The 20,244-nt window shown below is 58.1% G+C and overlaps 1 protein-coding gene across 3 annotated transcripts; it reads left to right on the forward strand.

Annotated features, from left to right (window-relative positions):
- Nucleotides 1-310: 310 nt before the first annotated feature.
- UBE2I (ubiquitin conjugating enzyme E2 I) lies at nucleotides 311-15,013 on the forward strand. 3 transcript variants are annotated; one of them, XM_032605463.1, is made up of 8 exons: nucleotides 311-430; nucleotides 1,643-1,757; nucleotides 5,890-5,965; nucleotides 6,137-6,220; nucleotides 7,162-7,234; nucleotides 11,613-11,722; nucleotides 11,845-11,924; nucleotides 14,383-15,013. In XM_032605463.1, exons 3-8 carry the CDS (start codon nucleotides 5,900-5,902, stop codon nucleotides 14,444-14,446), a joined length of 477 nt encoding a protein of 158 aa, XP_032461354.1. In that variant the 5' UTR covers nucleotides 311-430; nucleotides 1,643-1,757; nucleotides 5,890-5,899; the 3' UTR covers nucleotides 14,447-15,013. The 3 variants fall into 3 exon arrangements, with proteins under 3 accessions (XP_032461354.1, XP_032461353.1, XP_032461355.1); XM_032605462.1 differs by lacking the exon at nucleotides 1,643-1,757 and having other exon boundaries at nucleotides 313-430; nucleotides 14,383-15,012; XM_032605464.1 differs by lacking the exons at nucleotides 311-430; nucleotides 1,643-1,757 and adding an exon at nucleotides 2,501-2,548.
- The last annotated feature ends 5,231 nt before the right edge of the window (nucleotides 15,014-20,244 follow it).

A 20,244-nucleotide genomic window follows, 5' to 3' on the forward strand; every position in this document is an offset into this window, starting at 1 on the left:
ACCCCGCCGCTCGCCGGTGTGTCCTCGGGTGGACGCGTGCCCCGCGAAGGGGAGTTTGCAGACGCTCCCTCACATCGGGGACGCGGCTCCTTTAAGAGAGCAGGTGTCCAGGGCGCCGCCTGACTGGAAAGCCGCCCCCGGGCCGGGCTCCCGGGCCGGGCCCGGGGCGCGGGCGCGCGGCGGCGGAACGGGGGCGGTGGGCGGCGAACGGCCTAGCGGGCGGCGCGGGGCGGGCGGCGGCGGCGGCGGCGGGTTGCGGGGCAGGCGCGCGGCGGACAGGCCTCGCAGGCCCCGCCCCGCCCCGCCCGCTCCGGGGTCCTCGAGCTCTCGGGCTGCGCGCGGAGCGGGCTCGGGAGGGAAGTCCCGAGACAAAGGGAGCGCCGCCGCCGCCGCCTCGTCCGCCTCGCTCGCCGGGCCGCGGCCGCCCGAGGTGAGCGCGCGGGGCGGACGGGCCGGGGGCCAGGCCTCGGCGGGCCGCGGCCTCCAGCGCTGTCGGGCCCGGCCAGGCGGGCGCCCTACACCCGCGGCCCGGCCCGCTCCCGGGAACCGGCCCGCCCCGGGCTGCTGACGCCGTGGCGGGGGCCGACCCGCTGGGCTCACCGGCCCGCGGCCCGAGCCCCGGCCCGTCGCAGCCCGGGGGGGCGGGGGACGTTCGCTCGGGCGCGCACTCGGGCGGTTCGCGGCGCGCGGGTCGCGTCCAGGGCCGCAGACGGCGCCCGCCGCTCGGGCCGCGGTGACAGGAGCGCCGAGCCCTCCGCCAAGGCGGAGCGTTTCCGGGGTCAAGGTGTGCGCGCGAACCTGTGGCGCGTTCCAGCCCGGGAGAGGACGCACCGCACAAAGAGTGCAAAGCCGCGCGCTGCAGAAGCGCGGGCGCGTTTGGGGGGGTGGCGTGTGATGCCTAGAAATGAAAACAAGTCCGAGCTCTTGCGCCTCCGGAGCTCCGCTCCCAGTTGGTGGGACACTGAGTGTTAGCGCTCCCCTTAACGGGGAGATTTCCTCCCAAGACTGCTTTGTACCAATTGCACGGAGGCTGGAACTGGTAGTTAGGCGAGTAGGAGGAAGGCGAGGCGATGATTAGCTGGGATCATGGTAACGACTAGCACCTGCCCCTAAATCACGGAATTAACTGGTCTGGTTTGTATGATTTGGAAATAAGCTTAGTTCTTCAGTTAGCAAAGTTACTTTTCTGTGTTTGCGGAGCTGGCTTTTGTTGGTCTCCTTTTAAAGCCTGTAGTCGTAAGTGTTTCTTGCTCTTAAGGAAACCGTGCGTTTGGATAGAAAACCTATCCAACAGAAAAGAGAGATGGATCCCAAGTTTGTCCTGACTTGTTTATGGCTTTTCGGGTGGTTTAGGCGTGAATTCTGTATCTTGTTGCACCTTTGTCTGGTGAATCTTGCTGGGGGTTTGGGGCCTTGCTTCAGAAACGGCCTGGGGTCCTGGGAAGTAATGTCAGGAAAGAACAGGGAACTGCACCTGGTCTGGAGTGTCTCCTGAGTGCAGGGTGCCTGCATCAGGTGAAGCCAGTGCCTTCCCCTGGGGAGTTTACGTTTAGGTGAAAAAGACCCATCCGGGCTGCTGATCCTTTATCAGTTTCATCCCCGGCCAACCTGTGGGGTCACAGTGCTATTTTCCGTTTTACAGGTGAGAAGGTTGAGGGTGGTAGAATCCACTCGCCCACATGTGCAGCCAGTAAGTGGCTCTGAAGTCTCCTGTCAACTAGAAGAGCGGGTTCAAGTACAGCCCGATCTGGAAGAAGGTGACGGCAGATTTCCAGGGTCTCCCTGGAGAACCCGGGTCCTCCCCTGCAGGCTGTCTTTAGCAGTTCATAGATATCTTATTTTCATATCTTATGATTTTGCTGTTTTAAAGTGTCTAGTAACACTTAACTGCTCCTTAAGTGCCTCTCTGTCATTTGGGGAAGGCAGATTCGATCCTAAGTGCGATTCTGAAGTAGTGGCTCCATGTTGTAATTAAAATGTACCAAATTGGCTGCTTTCTCCTGGGGAGCAGGAGGCCAGGTCTCTGCCTGGGACAGTGCAGGCGTGCACCTGTGGCTGTTTGCCCTGGTGGTGGAAGCGGTCTTTTTGGTTCCCACTCTGGTCCATTGGCACCCCTAAGGAAGGGGCTGCAGGAACTCCTGTGGGGACACCCCCCCCCATTACCTTTTGCACCTGAGACAACCACAGCTGGTGCTTGGACAGGGCCTGCAGAGGCAGCTTTGTCCGTTGTCAGCAGAAGAGGTGGCCTGTGGCAGGGTCCTGGCATGCGGTCAGCATACACGTGCTCAGGATTGCCCTGCTGGCCTCTCCTGCGTCCTGGCCCAGCCCTGCCCCTCCAGAGCCGCCCGAGTACTGGCTTGCCCATTCCGGAATCCACGGATCCTCGGTGTCCAGAGTGCTGCCCTGGGGCTCCAGAAACCAGTCTTGATGCCTGGCCGAGCGCAGACTCGGGAACCTCACGCCAGCTGCTTGTCTTCTGCTGCTGAACTTCTGCGTTCATTAGTTGAGAGGTGGCCGCCAGCCTATGCTGCGTGCTCTGCCCTGGCTGGTGAGGGGCTTGCTGTGGACATCCTCCACATCCCTCAAGCCCCGTGTGGGGGGGTCGTTCCCACCAGCCCTGGGGATGAGGTGGGGTTGAGTCCTATTTAGAAGAGCCATTTGAAGGGTTTGAGAAAGTCTCAGGAATGAAGGTTTTACAGTTTTACAGACTTTGGGGTTACTGCCCTAGCCTCCGACAAGAGAGTCTTAAAGACAAAAGCGGCTGGCGCTCTCCTGTGCCCTGATCCGCTGTATCTCCCCGCCTCCCTCAAGCAGTCCCAGGCCCTCAGGACCAGTGCCCACCCTTCCGGCTCTTTCTTATGTTCCTGCACTAAGCCCATTGCTGCAGGCTGTGTCCAGGCAGCCACCTGACCACCATTAGGACCCAGGTGCCGCCTGTCTCCTAGTCGTCCTGCTTTGTGTCTCCTGGCACCTAGCACTTCTCCCCATGTCAGCCGTCCGGGCAGCGACACTCACCATTCCTCAATTTATGTTGCATGAATGAATGAAAATAGCAGATAGAGGTGTGCCATCCAGGGAAGGAGATCCTAGACGTGTTACTGACGGTCGGGTCCACGGATGGGGAGGAAGCGGGCAGACCAGAGCTCTGGGGTTGGGGGTGGCAAAGAGAAACTCTGTTTTGGGTGCAGGCCTGGTGTTACTTGTCTTGGACTTAATCTTGAGGTTGGGCAAGGTTATAGCCTTTTAGAAGGTGTGCTTGGGTCAGAGTGCTACCAGGGCAACAGCTCCTGTCACCATGCCTGCTGAGTGGGGGGCTTTGATTTTTTTATACATATAAATTTATTTATTTTTGTCTGTGTTGGGTCTTCGTTGCTGCACGCGGGCTTTCTCTAGTTGTGGCGAGCTGGGGCTACTCTTGGTTGCCGTGTGTGGGCTTTTCATTGTGGTGGCTTCTCTTGTGGAGCACGGGCTCTAGAGTGCAGGCTCAGTAGTTGTGGTGCAGGGGCTTAGTTGCTCCGCAGCATGTGCTCGATCAGGGCTCGAACCCATGTCCCCTGCATTGGCAGGCGGATTCTTAACCACTGTGTCACCAGGGAAACCCGGGCTTTGATTTTTGACCCTCGCTTTTTTTCATGATGACATGAGTATATGTGTTTCTTGATGACACCACATCCCGTTGCTCTGGTGTTTTGCAGTAACTCACCCCACTTCCTGAGACCTGGGCTCGTGGGTGATGCTGGAGGCTGCGGTGGCCATCCTAAACCCGCCCTCCCCGCCAGCGATGCTTATTTCTTGGGGAGTCATCCAAGAGCCAGATCCCCGCAGAGTTCCTGGCTCCATGGGGCCACTGGGCCTGGGGACATGCCCTTGTAACCAGCACCCAGTGAGGTAGCCGCCCAGGGCCCCACTGATCGGCTGGTCTGCTGTTGCATTGTTGACCTGACTCCACCTCTCCTGCAGGAACGTGGGCGTGTTTTGTGTTGTTTGAGGCCTGGGGGCAAAGTGTCCCAGCAGATGCTGCAACAAGGTTTTGATTTGGATTGCTGGAGCACTTGGGGGTCAGCCTTAGCCAAGGGAGGGGGCTGCAGGAGTGAGTATGAGGCAGGGGCTGCAGAGAGGAGCAGCCCTCCTGCCGGAAGTGGGAAGACCCCCTGGGTTTGAGTTGAGGCTTCTCCCTCAGTGGGCAGGTTACTTCTGATCTTCCCTTCTCAGGTCTAAAACAGGTTTGGTGGTCCCCAACTCTGGGTCAGGGCCGGCACAGCTGGGAAGCACGGCTGGTTTCCAGTTCTGTCTTTGGCAGAAGTTTGTTCTTCTGTGCCTGGTTGAGAGCTGTGTTGTGGTTGCGGAGCGTGCCCCGTGTTGTCCTAGGGAACTCGAGGTGCTGGACCTCTTCCCTGCCAGAGGTGCAGAGGGGGCCTGTCCCCGGGCCCTCCAGTGCAAGCCTGCAGGGTGGGGGCAAGCCACCGGCCATGCACGTGTAGGATACACTCTCTTCGGTCTTGTTAAAGGCTTGCTTAATGGAAATACTTGATTCAGGGTATCTTTAATGTTCCCATGGACTCTGAAGACCAGCAAACACACTTGGGGTCAAATTCTTCAGCAAGTTTTCAGGTCTTAGTTGCGGCGTGTGGGCTTAGTTGCCCCGCGGCATGTGGGACCTTAGTTCCCCCATCAGGGATCGAACCCGCATCCTGTGCATTGGAAGGCAGATTCTTAACCACTGGATCATCAGGGAAGTCCCTAAGGGTCACGTTCTCGTGGGCAGGAGGAGGCCGAGGGCAGCAGGGGTTATGATAGAGTGCCACATGCCTGGTCTGGTCCGGTCTGCGTGCTGCGTGAGCAGCACCTGGGAGATGGGCTGACAGCTCCGGGCAATGAATCTGAATGGCTGATGCCGCCAAGCCCTGAGGGTCTGTGGTCCAGAGGTGCAGGGGAGCCGATATTCAGGAGAGACCAGGAGTTTGCGTAGCTTGGCTGCAGGGCCTGCTCCCCCTTTTGTTGACTTTCCCAAAGTCACTGGGAGACAGGTCTTGGCCCACTCACAACAGGTGGAGTGGCAGCGGCTCCTAGGGTGGGGCTGTAGGATGAGAAAGTGGCAGGGGCCAGGGAAGGCCTGAGCCCCCAGGTCTGGTGACAGGTGGGTCTTTTGGATGCTGGTGGGAGCGGGGGTGCTGCCTCTGGACTTGTGCAGCCCCCACCCCTTGCATGGTTAAACTGCTCTCTGCCCAGGGCTGCCTCCCTCTTGGTTGCCTTCCAGGACCAGGGCTCTCCTCCTGGCCGGGTATGAGTCTAGATTCTGAGCCCCCGATTCTGGGCCGGAGGCCTGCCAGCACCCCCACGTCCCTGCACCGGGAAAGGGGAGTGCTCAGAGACTGCCCCTCCCAGGTCTCGGGCCCACGCTCTGGACATCCCCGTCTTGTCCCTGCCTCTGCTACGGAGTCTGGTGGAATTGGGGTCCCTGTCACTCCAGCAGGTGCACAGGACAAAGAGGGCAGGGCTAGTGGGCAGGTGGCTGCTGCGAGTGCATGGCGCCCCTCCCCACGCAGCACCTGGCAGCTGTGTGACCTGGGCCTGGGGCTTTGCTTCTCTGGAGCTCTGTGTCACCATGAAATGCAGGTCACAGCGCATGCCATGGGGGCCTGGGGATGGGAGACCCGCTTCCTGTTCCCTGGTGAGCTGCCTGCACCAGGAGGCTGGGAGCACCCCCCCCCCACCCCAGGGTGGGGGGAGCTGTGACAGCTTGTCCAGAGCGGCGTGTGGGGCCGGGTGGGAACCTTGGTTTCCCTGCTTCTTGGAAGCGAGTCTGTTGGGCTGGGCTGGGCACGGGGTGAGGGGGCAGAGGGCCCACAGCTGCCGGTGCTCATCGCACACTCTGCCCATCTCTTCTAGGGACGCAAACATGTCGGGAATCGCCCTCAGCAGACTCGCCCAGGAGAGGAAAGCTTGGAGAAAAGACCACCCATTTGTAAGGAAAGCTTTACTTCTGCGTGTGGCAGGGTGATGGTTTCCCCTTGACAAGAACGTCAGGTCCCTGCGGGTCGGCCATTTGGCCTCTGGGCTGATGCTGGCGGGTTTATCCCGGGAGCAGGGAACCGGCTGCCACGGCGCTGATGTGCCCTGTGTTGTTTCCTCTCAGGGTTTTGTGGCCGTCCCAACAAAAAATCCCGACGGCACGATGAACCTCATGAACTGGGAGTGCGCCATTCCCGGGAAGAAGGGGGTAAGAGGGGCTGCCCCCCTTCAGAAGGACTCAGGTTCAAGTGTGTGTGATGATTGTGATGGTCACGCGGGCCGTGGTCCCATCCCCTGGCCAGGGGGACAAGGTTAGGGTGACATGTGGCCCTCCGGGCAGTCTTAATTCAGGAAGAAGCTGGGCTCTAGCAGATGGGGAGGGGTGGCGTCATGCAGCCCCCCTGCCACGTCCCAGGAGCAGGAGGAGCCCTGGAGGGGGTGGAGGGGGGCTGAGGTTGAAGCAACCTGGACATGGTGATGCTCTGGGGCGCGGGGGGTGTGGGTCTTGAGCCTGGGACACCTGCAGATCCTTAGACACAGAGGCCCGGCATCAGCCACCTAAGACAGCCATGTGGGGCCCCGCGTGTCCTGCACTCATGGGCCACGGTGCTGCCTCCTCTGCTCACCTGAGTGTGCCTGGGTCCGTTAGGACTGGCACGTTGGAAGCATTTGGGAGGGAGGGTCTCTTCTTGGGTGAACTGGAAGGAAGGAGGAGACTCCTGAGGTGTCTGGGTGATGACAGGGCTTCATCGTCTCCATTTTCTCCTACCCATGGTTGGTTGTAAGCATACAGCAGTAGGCCTGGGGGTGGCGGGTGGGGAGGGGTGTTGGGCCGTGGAACTGGGAGGTTGCCCAGGGACCCATGGGACCTGAGGGAGGAGCCTCACAGAGCCGCCAAGTCTTCACTGTACCCACTCAGTGTCGGCGGGAGCCCCCTAGGGCCTCCTGTCTCTCCAGGGAAGGCCCTTTCCAACTCGGGGGTCATGGAGGCCCCAACAGTCCTGCTAGTGGGCTGTGAGCCATTAGGAGCTGCCTCTGGGGGGCCCTCACCATCCTGGGGTGCAGCTGGAGCAAGCTCCTTGCCCTTCCTGGGCCCAGCCCGCCGCAGAGACCCGCAGCACACCTGATCACAGTTTTATTTCCCAACAGACTCCGTGGGAAGGAGGCTTGTTTAAACTACGGATGCTGTTCAAAGACGATTATCCATCCTCACCTCCGAAATGTAAGTAGAATGCAGTCCTCAGAAGTCGGTCGGCTTCTGCCTGTTCCTTCAGAGAGCTTGGGCCTGTGGAGCTTCAATTATGTCCTGCTCTGCTCCTGGGGTGGCTCCAGGGACTCTGATCCCTGGGGCTGGCTGTGGATTTGAGTCTGTTTGTACCCCCAGTGGCTAGAGGTGCACATAATAGGCCCAGTCTCAGACCCAGAATCAGCTCTCATCACTGGGAGGTGGGCCCTCAGTGCCACCAAGTTCCAGCCCTGGATGGGATGGACATGCAGAAGGACAGCGGTCCAGAGCCTCACCCCCCAGAGGGTTTTGTTGCCTGTTAGAATTTGATACTTATGTGGTGCAGCGTGTGCACCCTGGGTGGATAGCGTGCTGAAGTCTCCAGAGAAAGCGGCAGGAAGAAAGGGCCAGGGCTGCATCTGAGATAGTGCAGTGGCCAGACCATCAGAGCACATTTCAGCAAAACTCAGAAAGGACCCCAGGTCCCTCCCCTTTTGTAGCTGGAAATGAGCAAATGCTATCTGTGTGTGGTTAATTGGGTGTTTTAACGTATGCCCCAGCATGTGAAGAGTGCCCCCAGCACCAGGACTGTGTCAGCGTTCACTCTGGTGGTCAGTAATTCAAGATGTCTATTATAAAGGCACAACCAGAAGAATTTCTAAAACTAACAGTTAACCACTGGGATGGAGACTTATTTCATTTGGGGTGGTTCTTTGCTGTTTGAATTTTTTTGCCACGTGCAGGTATTACCTTAAAGAATGTCTTTAATCAGGGACTTCCCTGGTGGCGCAGTGGTGAAGAATCCGCCTGCCAATGCAGGGGACATGGGTTTGATCCCTGGTCTGGGAAGATTCCACATGCTGTGGAGCATCTAAGCCCATGTGCCACAACTACTGAGCCTGCACTCTGGAGCCCATGTGCCTGGAGCCCGTGCTCCGCAACAAGAGAAGCCACCGCAATGAGAAGCCCGCACACTGCAATGAAAGAGTAGCCCCCTCTCGCCGCAACTAGAGAAAGCCCATGCCGGCAACAAAGACCCAATGCTGCCCCCAAAAAATTTTAAAAAGTACCTTTAATCAAGAAATGAGACATTGTAGCTATACGTTCATCACTTCTATTCTACATTGTATTGGAATTCCAAGAAGATAGAGCCAGACAAGAAAAAGAAATCCCAGCAGAAGAACTGGAAGACAAGACTGCAGACAATCTTTCCCTGAGTCTAAGATTGCTGAATAAAAGACTAATTCACAAAATTTTTTATTTAATTTAAAAGAGGGGGGACTTCCCTGGTGGTCCAGTGGTAAAGAATCCACATTCCAATGCAGGGGACATGGGTTTGATCTCTGGTCAGGGAACTAAGATCCCACATGCCGTGGGGCAGCTAAGCCCGTGCACCACAACTACTGAGCCTGCGTGCCGCAAACTACAGAACCTACGCCCTCTGGAGCCCGCGTGCCACAGCTAGAGAGAGAAAACCTGCACACCACAACTAGAGAGAAGCCTGCATGCTGCAACGGAATATCTTGCATGCCCAACAAAGATCCCACGTGCTGCAACTAAGACCCAGTGTAGCCAAAAAAATAATAAATATAAATTTAAAAGGGAATTCTCTGGTCCAGCTTTCACTGCCAACGGCGTGGGTTCAATCCCTAGTCGGGGAACTAAGATCCCACAAGCCCCAAGGCGTGGCCAAAAAAAAAAAAGATCTCTCCGCTGAAAATGATCAGACGTTTCTGCAAGGATCAGGGGCAGCCTTGATCCCTGGCAGGACAGGCCGTGTGCACAGCTCGGAAGACTGAGTGCATGTGCCTGTTCTCTCCCAGCTCTTCTGCAGGTTCAGTGTGATCCCAGTCACAACACAAGCAGACTTTTTTGGAAACTGTCACGCAGACTCTAAAATGCAGGAAATGCAGGGTGCTGAGAACAGCCATGCCCAATCTGTGGGGGGAGATTGTGAGGCCTAGTCTGAGGCCGCTTGGGTGAGGAGAGCACCCAGACCTGTAGGACGGCAAGATGGAAAGTGGGCCGAGATCTGCTGCAGGGACACTGACACACAGGCCTGCAAGGCAGAGTCCAGAGAGGCCAGCCGTATACAAGCTTGGCTGATGACAGAGGCGACTCTGGGAGGCATGGGGGGCCCAGTGGAAGGAGAGCTCGCTGTCCTGCGGATCTTGGTGCCCGGTGGGAAGTACAGCTGTGGAGGAGACGGGAGGACCTCTCCATCACGTGGGCGGGCTGAGAGCACTTTAACCATAAGGAGAGAAAGGATGAGCTGGACTGCATTTAAATCAAGACCATCTCCTCATCAGGAGACACCAGTGAGAGTGAGGAGAGAGATGGGATGTGTTTGTCAGTTCTCGTTCCAAATACATCAAGAGCATTTGCACTTCAGTGAGAAAGGGCAAACCGCCATTAGCTCAGGCCCTTCCCAAAAGAGGCTCTTCACCCAGCCAGTGGGCACAGGGGAAGGTGCCTGACCTCATCACCAGACACTGCAAGTGACAACCCAGCGGGAACAGGCAGGCAGTGGGGAGGGAGGGGCCCAGCTCTAGAGAGCACTTCTCTCAGAAAGCTCTCGGTTTGTCTACTGAGGCTACACTTAACACCTGCCCTGGTGCAAGTGTGCACACCGAAAGGCCTGGGCGGCGTGTGTCTGGAAAAAGCTGGGGGCAGTGCAGGTGTCTGTTCACAGTAGAATGGACAGATGAACCGTGGGACAGTCTGCAGCAGAGAGAAGGAAGAGTCTGAGTGTTCGTGACATGAGTGAGTCTCCCAGATGCCAAGGAGCTGGACCAGGTTCCGTTTGTGGAGGTCAGCAGTCCATGTGATTGCAGTGTTAGGAGTCAGGAGGGTGACCTGGTGCAGAGGGAAGGCAGCCAGTCACCTGAGATGGGGGTGAGGGGCTGGGGGGTGCTGGGAGACAAATAACAAAGGGCCTGTGTCCTACGTACATAAAGAGCATCTGCAAGTCAACAAGAAAAGCGTGTGAGAGGTTTAAAGAAGAGCTTCTCCAAAGAAGCAGCAAGTGCGTCGCAGGGAGTGAAAGGAAAATGCAAATCAGAACCATGAGAGGCAGCCACTGTCATCAGGGTGGCTGAATTCCATGGCTGACACCACCAGGGGCTGGCAAAGTCACAAAGCGTGGGAACATGCAGACCCTGCTGGCAGCATGTAAGTTGATATAGCCGCTGTGGAAATGAGCAGTATCTACTCAAGTTCAACATGGACACCTTACAACCCTGCATTTTCACATTGTGTGCACTAGAATTCACGTTCAGGAATGTTTGCACCTTCAGTTGTAGTAGCTCAGATGTGCACCTACGGTGGGGTGGGCAAGTCCATGGGCAGCTTCTCCCAGCGAGGCCTGTGTGGCAGCAAGGTGCAAACTGACCCCTGGGTGTAGAGCTGTGAGTCCTGGTCTGGGGCCGGGGCGGGTGTACAAGTTGGGATAATGAGGCAGGTGAGGGAGGGAGTTTTCTGGAAGCTGTTGGTATGAGTGGGTGTGTTCATTTTTGGTAATTCATCAAGTGTACTAGCTGAACTTTTCTGGGTATAATTAAATAATGTTTTAAAAATCAAGAGAAAGGGGGAAAGCGCCCAGATGAGAGAAAAACACACATTAGGTGAGTTAACGGACCCTGGGTGGGGCTCAAAATGGCAATTTTTTCCTGCCTTTTTTTTTTTCCTTTATTATTTTTGTCCGTGTCACAAGGCATGCAGGATCTTAGTTCCCCAACCAGGGATTGAACCTACGTCTCCGGCAGTAGAAGCGCAGAGTCCTAACCACTGGACCATCAGGGAAGTCCCTGCTGCTCTCTGCTCTTTTATGTTTTCAAATTTCCTATATGTATTCTTTTTTATTTTTATTTTTTAAAAAGAAAATTAACTTTTTTTGCTTTGTGTTATTTTTTTTTTGAAGGAAGAATGTGGGGTCATAAAAGCCTCTGTTTTGAAGCAGGATGATCTGCTTTGAAAATGGCCACTTGTTTGGAAGGGCCTCTGAGTTTCTGCCCTTGGCCTTCCCGCAGGACCCTCCTCACCTGCTGCAGTGGCCCCTTCCCATTTTCCTGAGTCAGGCCACAGCCCAGCTGGGAGGACATGGGGGCAGCCATCTGGGGCTCTGTGCTCTGAATGCCAGCTACCCCGGGTGGGGTCCTGGGAGCACGTGGCTTCCCCTCTGAGTCTGTCAGGAAGGTGGCTGCTTACTCCTCCCACCTCAGGGCCAGTTTCGTTTTTCTAAGTAGTTCTTGGCCAGGTGCCTGGTGACCAGCCGGGTGCCCCAGTGTAGGGGGAGAGGCCCCGTCGGGGCAGGACATTACTTGGTAGGAAGACACCTGCCACCAGAAACATGTTTCTTTCATTCCCTTTGCTCCAGGCAAGTTTGAACCGCCGTTATTTCATCCGAACGTGTACCCCTCAGGCACAGTGTGCCTGTCCATCCTGGAGGAAGACAAGGACTGGAGGCCGGCCATCACGATTAAGCAGGTATGGAGTGCGAGCTCCCTCCACCCTTCAGGGCCCGAGGGCCAGTGATCCTCCATCCCGGGAAAGTTTGCCTTTCAGCCCGCTGGCCTCATCTTGCTGTGTTTGTTTTGTTTCTTACGCAGATCTTATTAGGAATACAGGAACTTCTAAATGAACCAAATATCCAAGACCCAGCTCAAGCAGAGGCCTACACGATCTACTGGTTAGTAGCAATCCAGCCCCGTTTGCTGCAACTTCTTCTTGGCCTCCCTGAAGTCTGGTCTAGGCTGCCCCTGACAGCCTGGCTGGGAGGCAGCGGTGGGGGGGGTGAGACATGGCAGCCGGGCTGTCCTGCAGCCAAGGGATCTGCGTGTGCAGAAACAGGTGACCCGCGGTGGGGTGGGTGTCAGGAAGCCGAGCTCAGGTGTTGGCCACTTTGTGTCTGAGCTGTGGCCGGGCCGGCCCTGGGACTCTGGTCCAGCTCAGAGGGAACATCCCCCTGACTGGGGCCCTGAGGGAGGGATGTCCAACAACCCAGCTCAACCAGGGACCTCAGATCTCCTGCTGCTCTCCCCATCTCGAGCCCCTCTTCCTGGTCCCGCCTGGGTGTGGTGCCTCCAATGGGGGTGGTCAGGGGGGGCGTGATGATCAGATTGCTCTTGGCCACCCAGCTGCTGTGATCCCTACCCCCCCACCCCCCAGTGCCAGGCGTCCACTCCATGCCTGGCCCTTCCCCGCATGGCACGTGGGTCCTGCGTCCACTCTCCGTGATGAGGGAGGAGGCCTGGTATGACGTAATTGGGGTGAGCAGTGGTTAAACGTGGCGTGTGAGCCTGTGGTCCTCCCCAGGCTGGTCTGGACGGGGCCTTAAGCTAGTCTGGGGCTCTGACGCCCATTGCTCCATCTGCCGATGTTCAGAAACCCAGGCCCACACCTGAGGGGAATTGGGGAACGGAGAGTAGCATTTTCTGAGAACAGTGCCCAGGTGCCCCAGTGGCCTGGGACCCAAGGGGCTGGCCCTCGGGAGAGGCCAGGCAGGGGCCTGTCCCTTCCTGGAGGGCATCTGGAGTGGGAGGTGGAGGGTAAAGCAGAGGCTGAGACTGTGCTGGGGCTGCTCTGAGCAGCCGGCACCCCAGCTGTTGCGAGTCCACCTGAGAGAAGCACCACGTTGCAGGAGAGGTATTTCTCTTCCCAAGATGGCTCAGGTCTCTGGGCCCAGCCCAGTGTTGTCTAAGGGCAGAAGAACCCCCCGGCAGGGCCAAGGTCCCAGAGCCCCCTGGCCCACCCCCTCCGGACTTCAATCTGGCCTCTTCCCTGGGGCTTCCCGCCAGGGGGCATTGCTCAGTGGCTCGAGTGGAGCGTCAGCGACTCCTGCCCTGACCTCAAGCTGGGCGCTGTGTGCTTTCACTGCCGCGCCCCGTTGGCCCTGCACCCTTTGTAAATAAGGCCACTGGGGTACTCGTTTGAGCTGAGTCCTTGCGACAGAGGCGTGTGGCCCTCAAGCCCGAGATGTCTCCTTGCTGCTCATAGAGCAGAGCCGGGGTTTCCTGGGTTCTCTGTGTTGGTGGCAGCGGCGTGTGGCCGAGGTACCATGGGACACTGCTCTGCACCGTCAGGCACCGAGGCTCTTCTGGTTGTGTGGTCGGTGCTGGCCCAGGCTGGTGGGGTCTGCCTGCTTTCCCACCTTGCTCCCAAAAGGTCACAGGGCACGTCCTACACTGCAGCCCCGTCCCGGCCTTCACTTGGTCAGTGGCTGAGCTGGACTTGGCTGTTCCGCCCACTCCTTCCAAAGCTCCCTGGCCACTGCCTCCGCCCTGGGGCTGTGGTGGCCTGGGCTTGACACAACACTGGGAGCCAGGGTCGAAGGTTAGGGGCCGGGGGTGGGTGTGCTCAGACCACTGTAGGCGCTGGTCCCATGACCTCACTCTCCAGCTCTCAGGGCCACACCAACCTCCTTGGCGCTGGGCCAGCACAGGGCGCACCAGCAGCTCTGCCTCTCCCGCTGCTGGCGCTGCAGCCGTTCCCCAGGGAGGCCACAGGCAGGGTCCTGGGCACTGGAGCCGTCAGCGCCATGGTGCAGCTGAGGAGCTTCTGCCACCCCGTGCCTGGGCTGTGGTTATAGCTGGGCCTCAGGCCGTGGGCTGTGTTCTGAGGGGCCTCGCTGGTTGCACAGCACAGCTTGGAAAGACCCCTGACTTTCTTAAAGGGGGCTTTGCACACCTTCGTGAGGGTCACTGACCAGCCCCAGCACTGGGTGTCCAGGAACCCTGTCTGCAAATATCTCCTCTCGGGGCGATGCACATTGGCCCCTTTTACCAGCGGTGGTTCTCACCCTAGAGCCCCAGCTGGGGTCCTGCCTGGCTGCCGTAAGCTGCTCGCACCTTCTCCCATGGTACTGAGAGCCGAGGGCAAACCCCCCAGAGGTTTGTGTCTGGTTTTGAAGCAGATGGTACTGGGAGATCTGTTTCCTCCAGTGACGAGTATGATGGATGCTGCCTCAGAGGTAGGGAAAGAAGCTGCTGGTCACTGGCTAGACCGGCAAACCCACAGGGCTCACCCTCCTCCCAGTTTGGCCCAGGACCGGTGCCCCCGAGACCTCCTCGCTCATGCGCTCCAGGCTTCCTGGGCGCCCTCGTGCAGCGGCCGCACATGCTAACATGTCTCTCTTTTGACCTCCTCAGCCAAAACAGAGTGGAATACGAGAAAAGGGTTCGAGCACAAGCCAAGAAGTTTGCTCCCTCATAAGCAGCGACCTGTGGCATCATAAAAAGGAAGGGATTGGTGTGGCAAGAACTTGTTTACAACATTTTTGCAAATCTAACGTTGCTCTCTACAATTACTGGTCACCTGGGGAGGGTTGGGCGGGCGCCATTTTCCATTTCCGCCACTGGTACAGTCTTGGCTCGCTGAATCGCCCAGTTTTTCATACAGGGTCTCTTCCTTCAGTCTTTTGTATTTTTGATTGTTATGTAAAACTTGCTTTTATTTTAATATTGATGTCAGTATTTCAACTGCTGTAAAATTATAAACTTTTATACTTCAATGAGTCCCAAGGAGCTAGTTCCTTTGCTCGCGGATGCAGGCATGCTTCACGCCGTCTAGAGCTGCACTTAGCCTTCAGCTGGCTGCACGAAACAGAAAATCAGACCTGCCCCGCCCCACTGCCTCCTCTCCCAGAGCCCGGCTTGTGTTGCTTACGAGCCTCAGATCCACAGTCAGCCAGCGTTGCGTTTCCGCATCACTTCCTTTGTGTTTATATGGCGTTTGTCTGTGTTGCTGTTTAGAGTAAATAAACTGTTTATATAAAGGTTTTTGTTGCATTATCATCATTAAAAGTGAGGAGGTGACCTCCGTGTGCCCAGCACCCCCCACTCGGCCCCATCCTCTGTAAATAGTGCTGTGTATTCTGTCCCCCCGATGCCAGTGCTCTGGGTTGCAGAGTGCTAGAGAGTTCTGGTCTGGTCAGGTTGGAACTGGCATCGAGACCTTTGTAAAGCTCGCACCGCCTGGGCCATCAGGAGGACAAGATGCCTAACCCAGGCCAGGCGGGCCCGGGGAGGACTGCCATTCAAGCAGCTCGCCCCCTCAGTGCCATCGCAGGCAGCTGAGGATGGCGGGGCCCTGACAATGGAGCCCAACCTGCGGGTGAGGCGTGTGGCCTCCTCTTGCCCAGCAGCGCCCTGGCCTCAGCAGCTGCCCCAGCCTCTACGTGTAGCACCTGCGCCATCCCTCCCCGCAACTCCCACCAACCCCCACTCCTGTGCTCGCACATCAGTGTCCATGTGTCCCCGCCAGACGCAGGTGGTCCTGGCACCAGGACACCCTGAAAGAGCAGCAACCGGCCACCGCCTGCCCCTCAGGCTCTTCCCTTTTCCTGAAGCATCTGATCCTGCTCTGCCTGGAGGCTGCTCTCCTCAAAGCACCGCGGATGAGGCCGCTGAAGCTGCAGAACTTCCTTGACATCCTCGACGCTGTCGGAGTGGGCCTGGGTCCCGGCTCAGCAGGAGGTGCCGAAGATGGAGCCAGGAAGTGGCAGAGGGGGCCGGGCCCGTGTCCTGCACCCCAGCACTGCCAAGGCGGGTACTTGGCCTCCGGGTCCCAACGAAGCCTGGAGCCGGCCTGCCCTCCCACCCTGAGGACCCTTGCTGGGGGACCCCTGCACCTGTGGCTCCAGCCCACAGACCCAGGGGCAGGATGATCCCCATAGGAGCTCGAGGAGGACTGGTCACCCGGGCCCCTGGTCAGGAAGGGCCAAGGCTCGCCTTGAGAAACACGTGGCCTGGCAACAGGATCGTGGTGGAAGTTGGGGGCCCCTGAGCCCACAGCACCTGTGGCTCAAGGCCCCAGTGCCTTCCCAGCTCACTGAGCTGGATGTGTCGAGCTGCTGAGCTCCCAGTTTGATGTCCACAATGTGTTGGGCACAGAGGGCCTTCGGGGGATCCAACGGGTTGTGTATTTGTAGCCTCTCCCAGAATGTCTTATTTTGTAATGACTGAACTACTCTTAGTAATAGTTATACATGTATATGGTTAATATATATGGAAATTCAATATATTTTCTAGTTAAAGCATTCTAAAGTAATCAGTGTTTCTAGCAAATTGTCGTGACTTCGGCTAATGAAATGTCCTTTTGTGCCACAGTCCTTGGCTTAACAAAGATGTGAATCTTGTAACACAAGAACTATGAAATGCGATGATTCTGTTTATACTGTAAGGGAAGAGCGTGTGTTCCCAGCATGAGGCGCCTAATAATTAGTAAGGAATTGTGGGCTATAGATTAACCACTGTATCTAAAAATCCTCTAATTAAAACATTTCCACTAACTGCCGCCTGCAGGGTGTCCTTTTCCTGCTCCGTCCGCACAGGCTGCCTCATGCTCGGTGTCAGGGGGGCCAGGCTGGCCAATTCCAGGGTCCTGTGCTGCTGGCCCAGGAGCTGCTGGAGCCGCCTCCTCCCTCGGCTTCCAGCATCAGATGCTCAGTGACCCGCAAGTGGCAGAGGGTGACATTCCCTAGAGCCAAGTTTGAATCCCCCGGTCTGTGCCTCTGAGGCTGGGGCGTGGGCAGCCAAGGCTGGGCCCACATCCTGCACTGACCCCTGGCCCTGTCCCCTGAGTCTCGCCTGTACCTCCCTGGCCTGCTGGAGCAGGTTCCCCCCATGGGGACCTCCTCACCGCCAGGGTGGACCTCCCTGGGGCACCAGGATGCCATCCTCACGGTGCCAAGGTGCCTGTGAGCCCTTGGCTCAGACCCTGACCAGGCCCCTGGGACACTGTGCCCAGGACTGGCTCGGGCCAGGCTGTTACATGGGTGCAGAGCAAGGAACCCAGCGTTGGGGCTTCTAGGAGAACTTGACCACAGGTAGGACAAGCTGGGAGCTTATCTCCCCAGGAACCACTCTGCCTGGAGCCCAGATAGGCTCCTGGCTGGGCTCTGGGTCCCTGGGGGTCCCCCCCCGGCCTCCCTGGACTGTCCTGGCCGAGTCAGCACCGTGTCCTCACACCTGCCCACCCCCATGAGGCCACCTTGCTCCCTGACCAGGCAGCCCAAAGCCCTCCTACCATACATCAGGCCCTGCCTCCAGTTTGAGCTTGCCATGGTGACGTGTTGCCAGGTTGGAGCCCCCGAGCACTGACTTGGGCCGGCTCCAACTGGTCTAAGTCAACTCCAGCAGGGAGGGGCCCAAGGAGTGCTGGTCCAGATCTGTCCCCAGCCGACCCTGGTGCTGAGCCTGGGGGTGTCCTGCCTCAGTGGTCAGGAGGCTCATCTGGAGGCCTCCAGACTACTGTGACCCCATCTGCAGAGGCCATGGGCCTGGCAGAGGAGCTAGAGCACTGGGTCCCATCCACCCTTAGTTCCTCAGACCCTACGGACTTTGCCACTTGCCCAAAGCCTTGGGCCTCAGTCGGGAAGCTGTTTTATCTGAGCTTTTAGAAGAAAATAATGAGGGAGCAGCAAAAGAAAATTACAGGGCCCCAGCCTGGGTCCTTCCCTCCCAGCCTCTGCTCTTACAGGTGACCCATCCCAAGGGGGTTTTTCTTGCCTTGAGGAAGGAATCTGGGGCCCCAGAGCCAGGACGAGTGCCTCGGCCTCCTGTGAGCAGAGGGATGTGCATGGAGGAGCCAGGCACCTGACCCATTCCCAGCTCTGCCGCCGGTCGCCTGGGCCTCACGGAGACCTGCAGAGCCCTGGCTGGGCTGCTGCTCTGTCCCCACCCCCAGCCCCATGAAAACCTCGGGCCTGAGGCCCCAGAGCACCCAGCCTGGCACAGGCTCCACCCGCACAGATCCTGGCAGCAGGACCCCCACTGGGCTTCTGGTTAAGTGCCCCAGGCAAGGGGTCACATGTGGGCCAGACCCCCTCTCACCTGGAGCCACCACTTCTGCTGGCAGAACCACCCAGGATAGCACAGGTAATGGGACAGATTCCTGCAGTCCCTCAGGGTCCTCCAGCCGAGGGCAGGCAGGGACCCTGACCCGAATTCCCGGGCTATGTGCCCATGAGTTCCCTGTGATCCACCTCCCTTCCCGCTTTTCCTGCCATTGTCCTCCGACCGGTGCTACGGGGGTCAGAGAGCTGTGGGAGAAGCCTGACTGCTAGGAGGCTGTGCCTGCAATTCCAAGGGCTGCCACCATAGGGTGTGATTTCATGCATTATTAAAAGTGATGGCAGTGCCCTGGACTTACCAGGATGCCTCTCACCTCTGAGGCCCCTTCTCCCTGCCTGTCAGCAGCCATCAGAGTGTTTGCCCAGAGCCTGGTGCTTTTCTCCTGGCCCTAAGAAGGAAAAGCCACTCACCACTCATGGAAGCTCCATGAGTAAACCCACCTCCCCACAAGACCCACCGAGCCCTGATCCCCATAGGCAGGGTGTCTTGTGCCCTAACTCCTGTGCATGCCCCGAGCTGCCCCCTCACAGCCCGTCAAGCTCAGAACCGCTGTGGGGGGCCTGGGGCAAGGGGGCCAACGTAAATCCTTCAGCTCGAGGCCTGGGGCACAGGCACAGGGCAAGGGGCGTCCCTCCCTGTCCTCTACTGGCTGTGGGATCGCACAAGGATGAGCTTAAACCTCCAACCTGTGGAGGCCAAAACTAAGTCCCTGAAGGAAAGAGACCCTCCCAAGGCCACTGGAGGGTCCTGGGCAATGGTGGCTCCAGTTCCCAACCCCTGTGGACTGGAGGAGCTGCAGCTGACTCTAACCAGCACTTGCTCCTCGGTAAGGCCATCCCCTCCCCCTGCTGAGAGGTGGGCTCTGCTGCTGCTATCTCCGTTTTACTAATGAGGGAAACTGAGGCCCAAGGCAGTGGAGGAGTGTGGCAGGGCAGGAGTCTGACCCAGGAGGTTGGGGGACAATGAAGGGGTCGGCATGAATGGGACCATCATTCCCTCCCCAGGAAATGTTTGTGGAGGGAAGGACCCTGAGGATTATGCTTTCCTGGGGAAACAGAGGCCCAGAGTTGGCTTTGGAACCCAGCCTGTTGCTGTGTAGCCCTGGACAAGCCCTTTCCCCTCTCTGGGCCTCTCTGGGCCTCAGTTTCCCTACCTGCAAAAGAGAGTGGTGAGGCCACCAGGCGCCCTCTGCCCCGACAGGCTGCGTGGTGTTAGTCTTAGCGGCTGGTGCATCTTCGTGACGTCGCTGGCCCCCAGCCCCTTAGCTCCCCTCAGAGCTTGGGATGGGGGTGTGAGTAGAGGCCCCCTCCACTGGCAGCTGCCCCTCCTAACTTCCTGTTTACAGCAGCTGCAGGCTCTCGTAGGCTCTCTTCTCTTCACCCCAAAGCCATTAGGATCACCATGGCAACCAGGCAGTGTTTGTTCCAACAGGTTGGCAGAACCTGATGCAAGACTGCAGAGGTGGGGGGCATCAGCTTACAAGACCCTGGCTCAGGACCTGCCAAATCCCCAGGGAAGGACATTAGCTGCCCCCAAACCATTCCCATCCCCTGCAGAAGGAAGCCAAGGGGCAGCTGGTGGCACGGGATCCAGGCCCCTCCCCTGCTCACCTGACTCATCTGTCCCAAGCCATTGTGCATTTCCTGAGCACCCCCGCCCCCATCTGCCTGGCTGTGCTGGGTCAGGATGGAAGCAGGGCCTGGGGCCAGAACTTCCAGAAGGAGAACCCACCCTTCAGTGCTGTCTCCCACCCTGCAGGGCTGTCTTCCCCAAACCAGGTGGTTCTGTGTCTTATCCTGCACAGACAGGCACGCATGGCATGGCTGTGAGTCTGGGTCTAGAAATTGAGACAGGTGGTGGCCGCATCCTGGGGTGAGGGGAAGCACCTGGTCTCCTCTGGACTGGGGAGTGAAGAAAGCACAGGTGGGCTGCCTCCCAGCATGCAGCTCTGTTCTGGAACCCTGCTCCTCCAGACTCTGGCCCTCTCCTAAGTTCAGCTGACCCCTGGCCTCCCCAGCGCCAACTGTCTTTTGCCTCTGGGTCTGAGCTGAAGTGGGTTCCAGGTCTGTCTGTTCCCCATCTGGCCTGGAGTACCTCCATTAGAGACGAAGTCTCTGGGGTGAAAACTTATCCAAACCACAGTCTTGATCCCCAAGT

Source organism: Phocoena sinus, chromosome 15 (assembly GCF_008692025.1).
Source record: "Phocoena sinus isolate mPhoSin1 chromosome 15, mPhoSin1.pri, whole genome shotgun sequence".
Taxonomy (NCBI): domain Eukaryota; kingdom Metazoa; phylum Chordata; class Mammalia; order Artiodactyla; family Phocoenidae; genus Phocoena; species Phocoena sinus.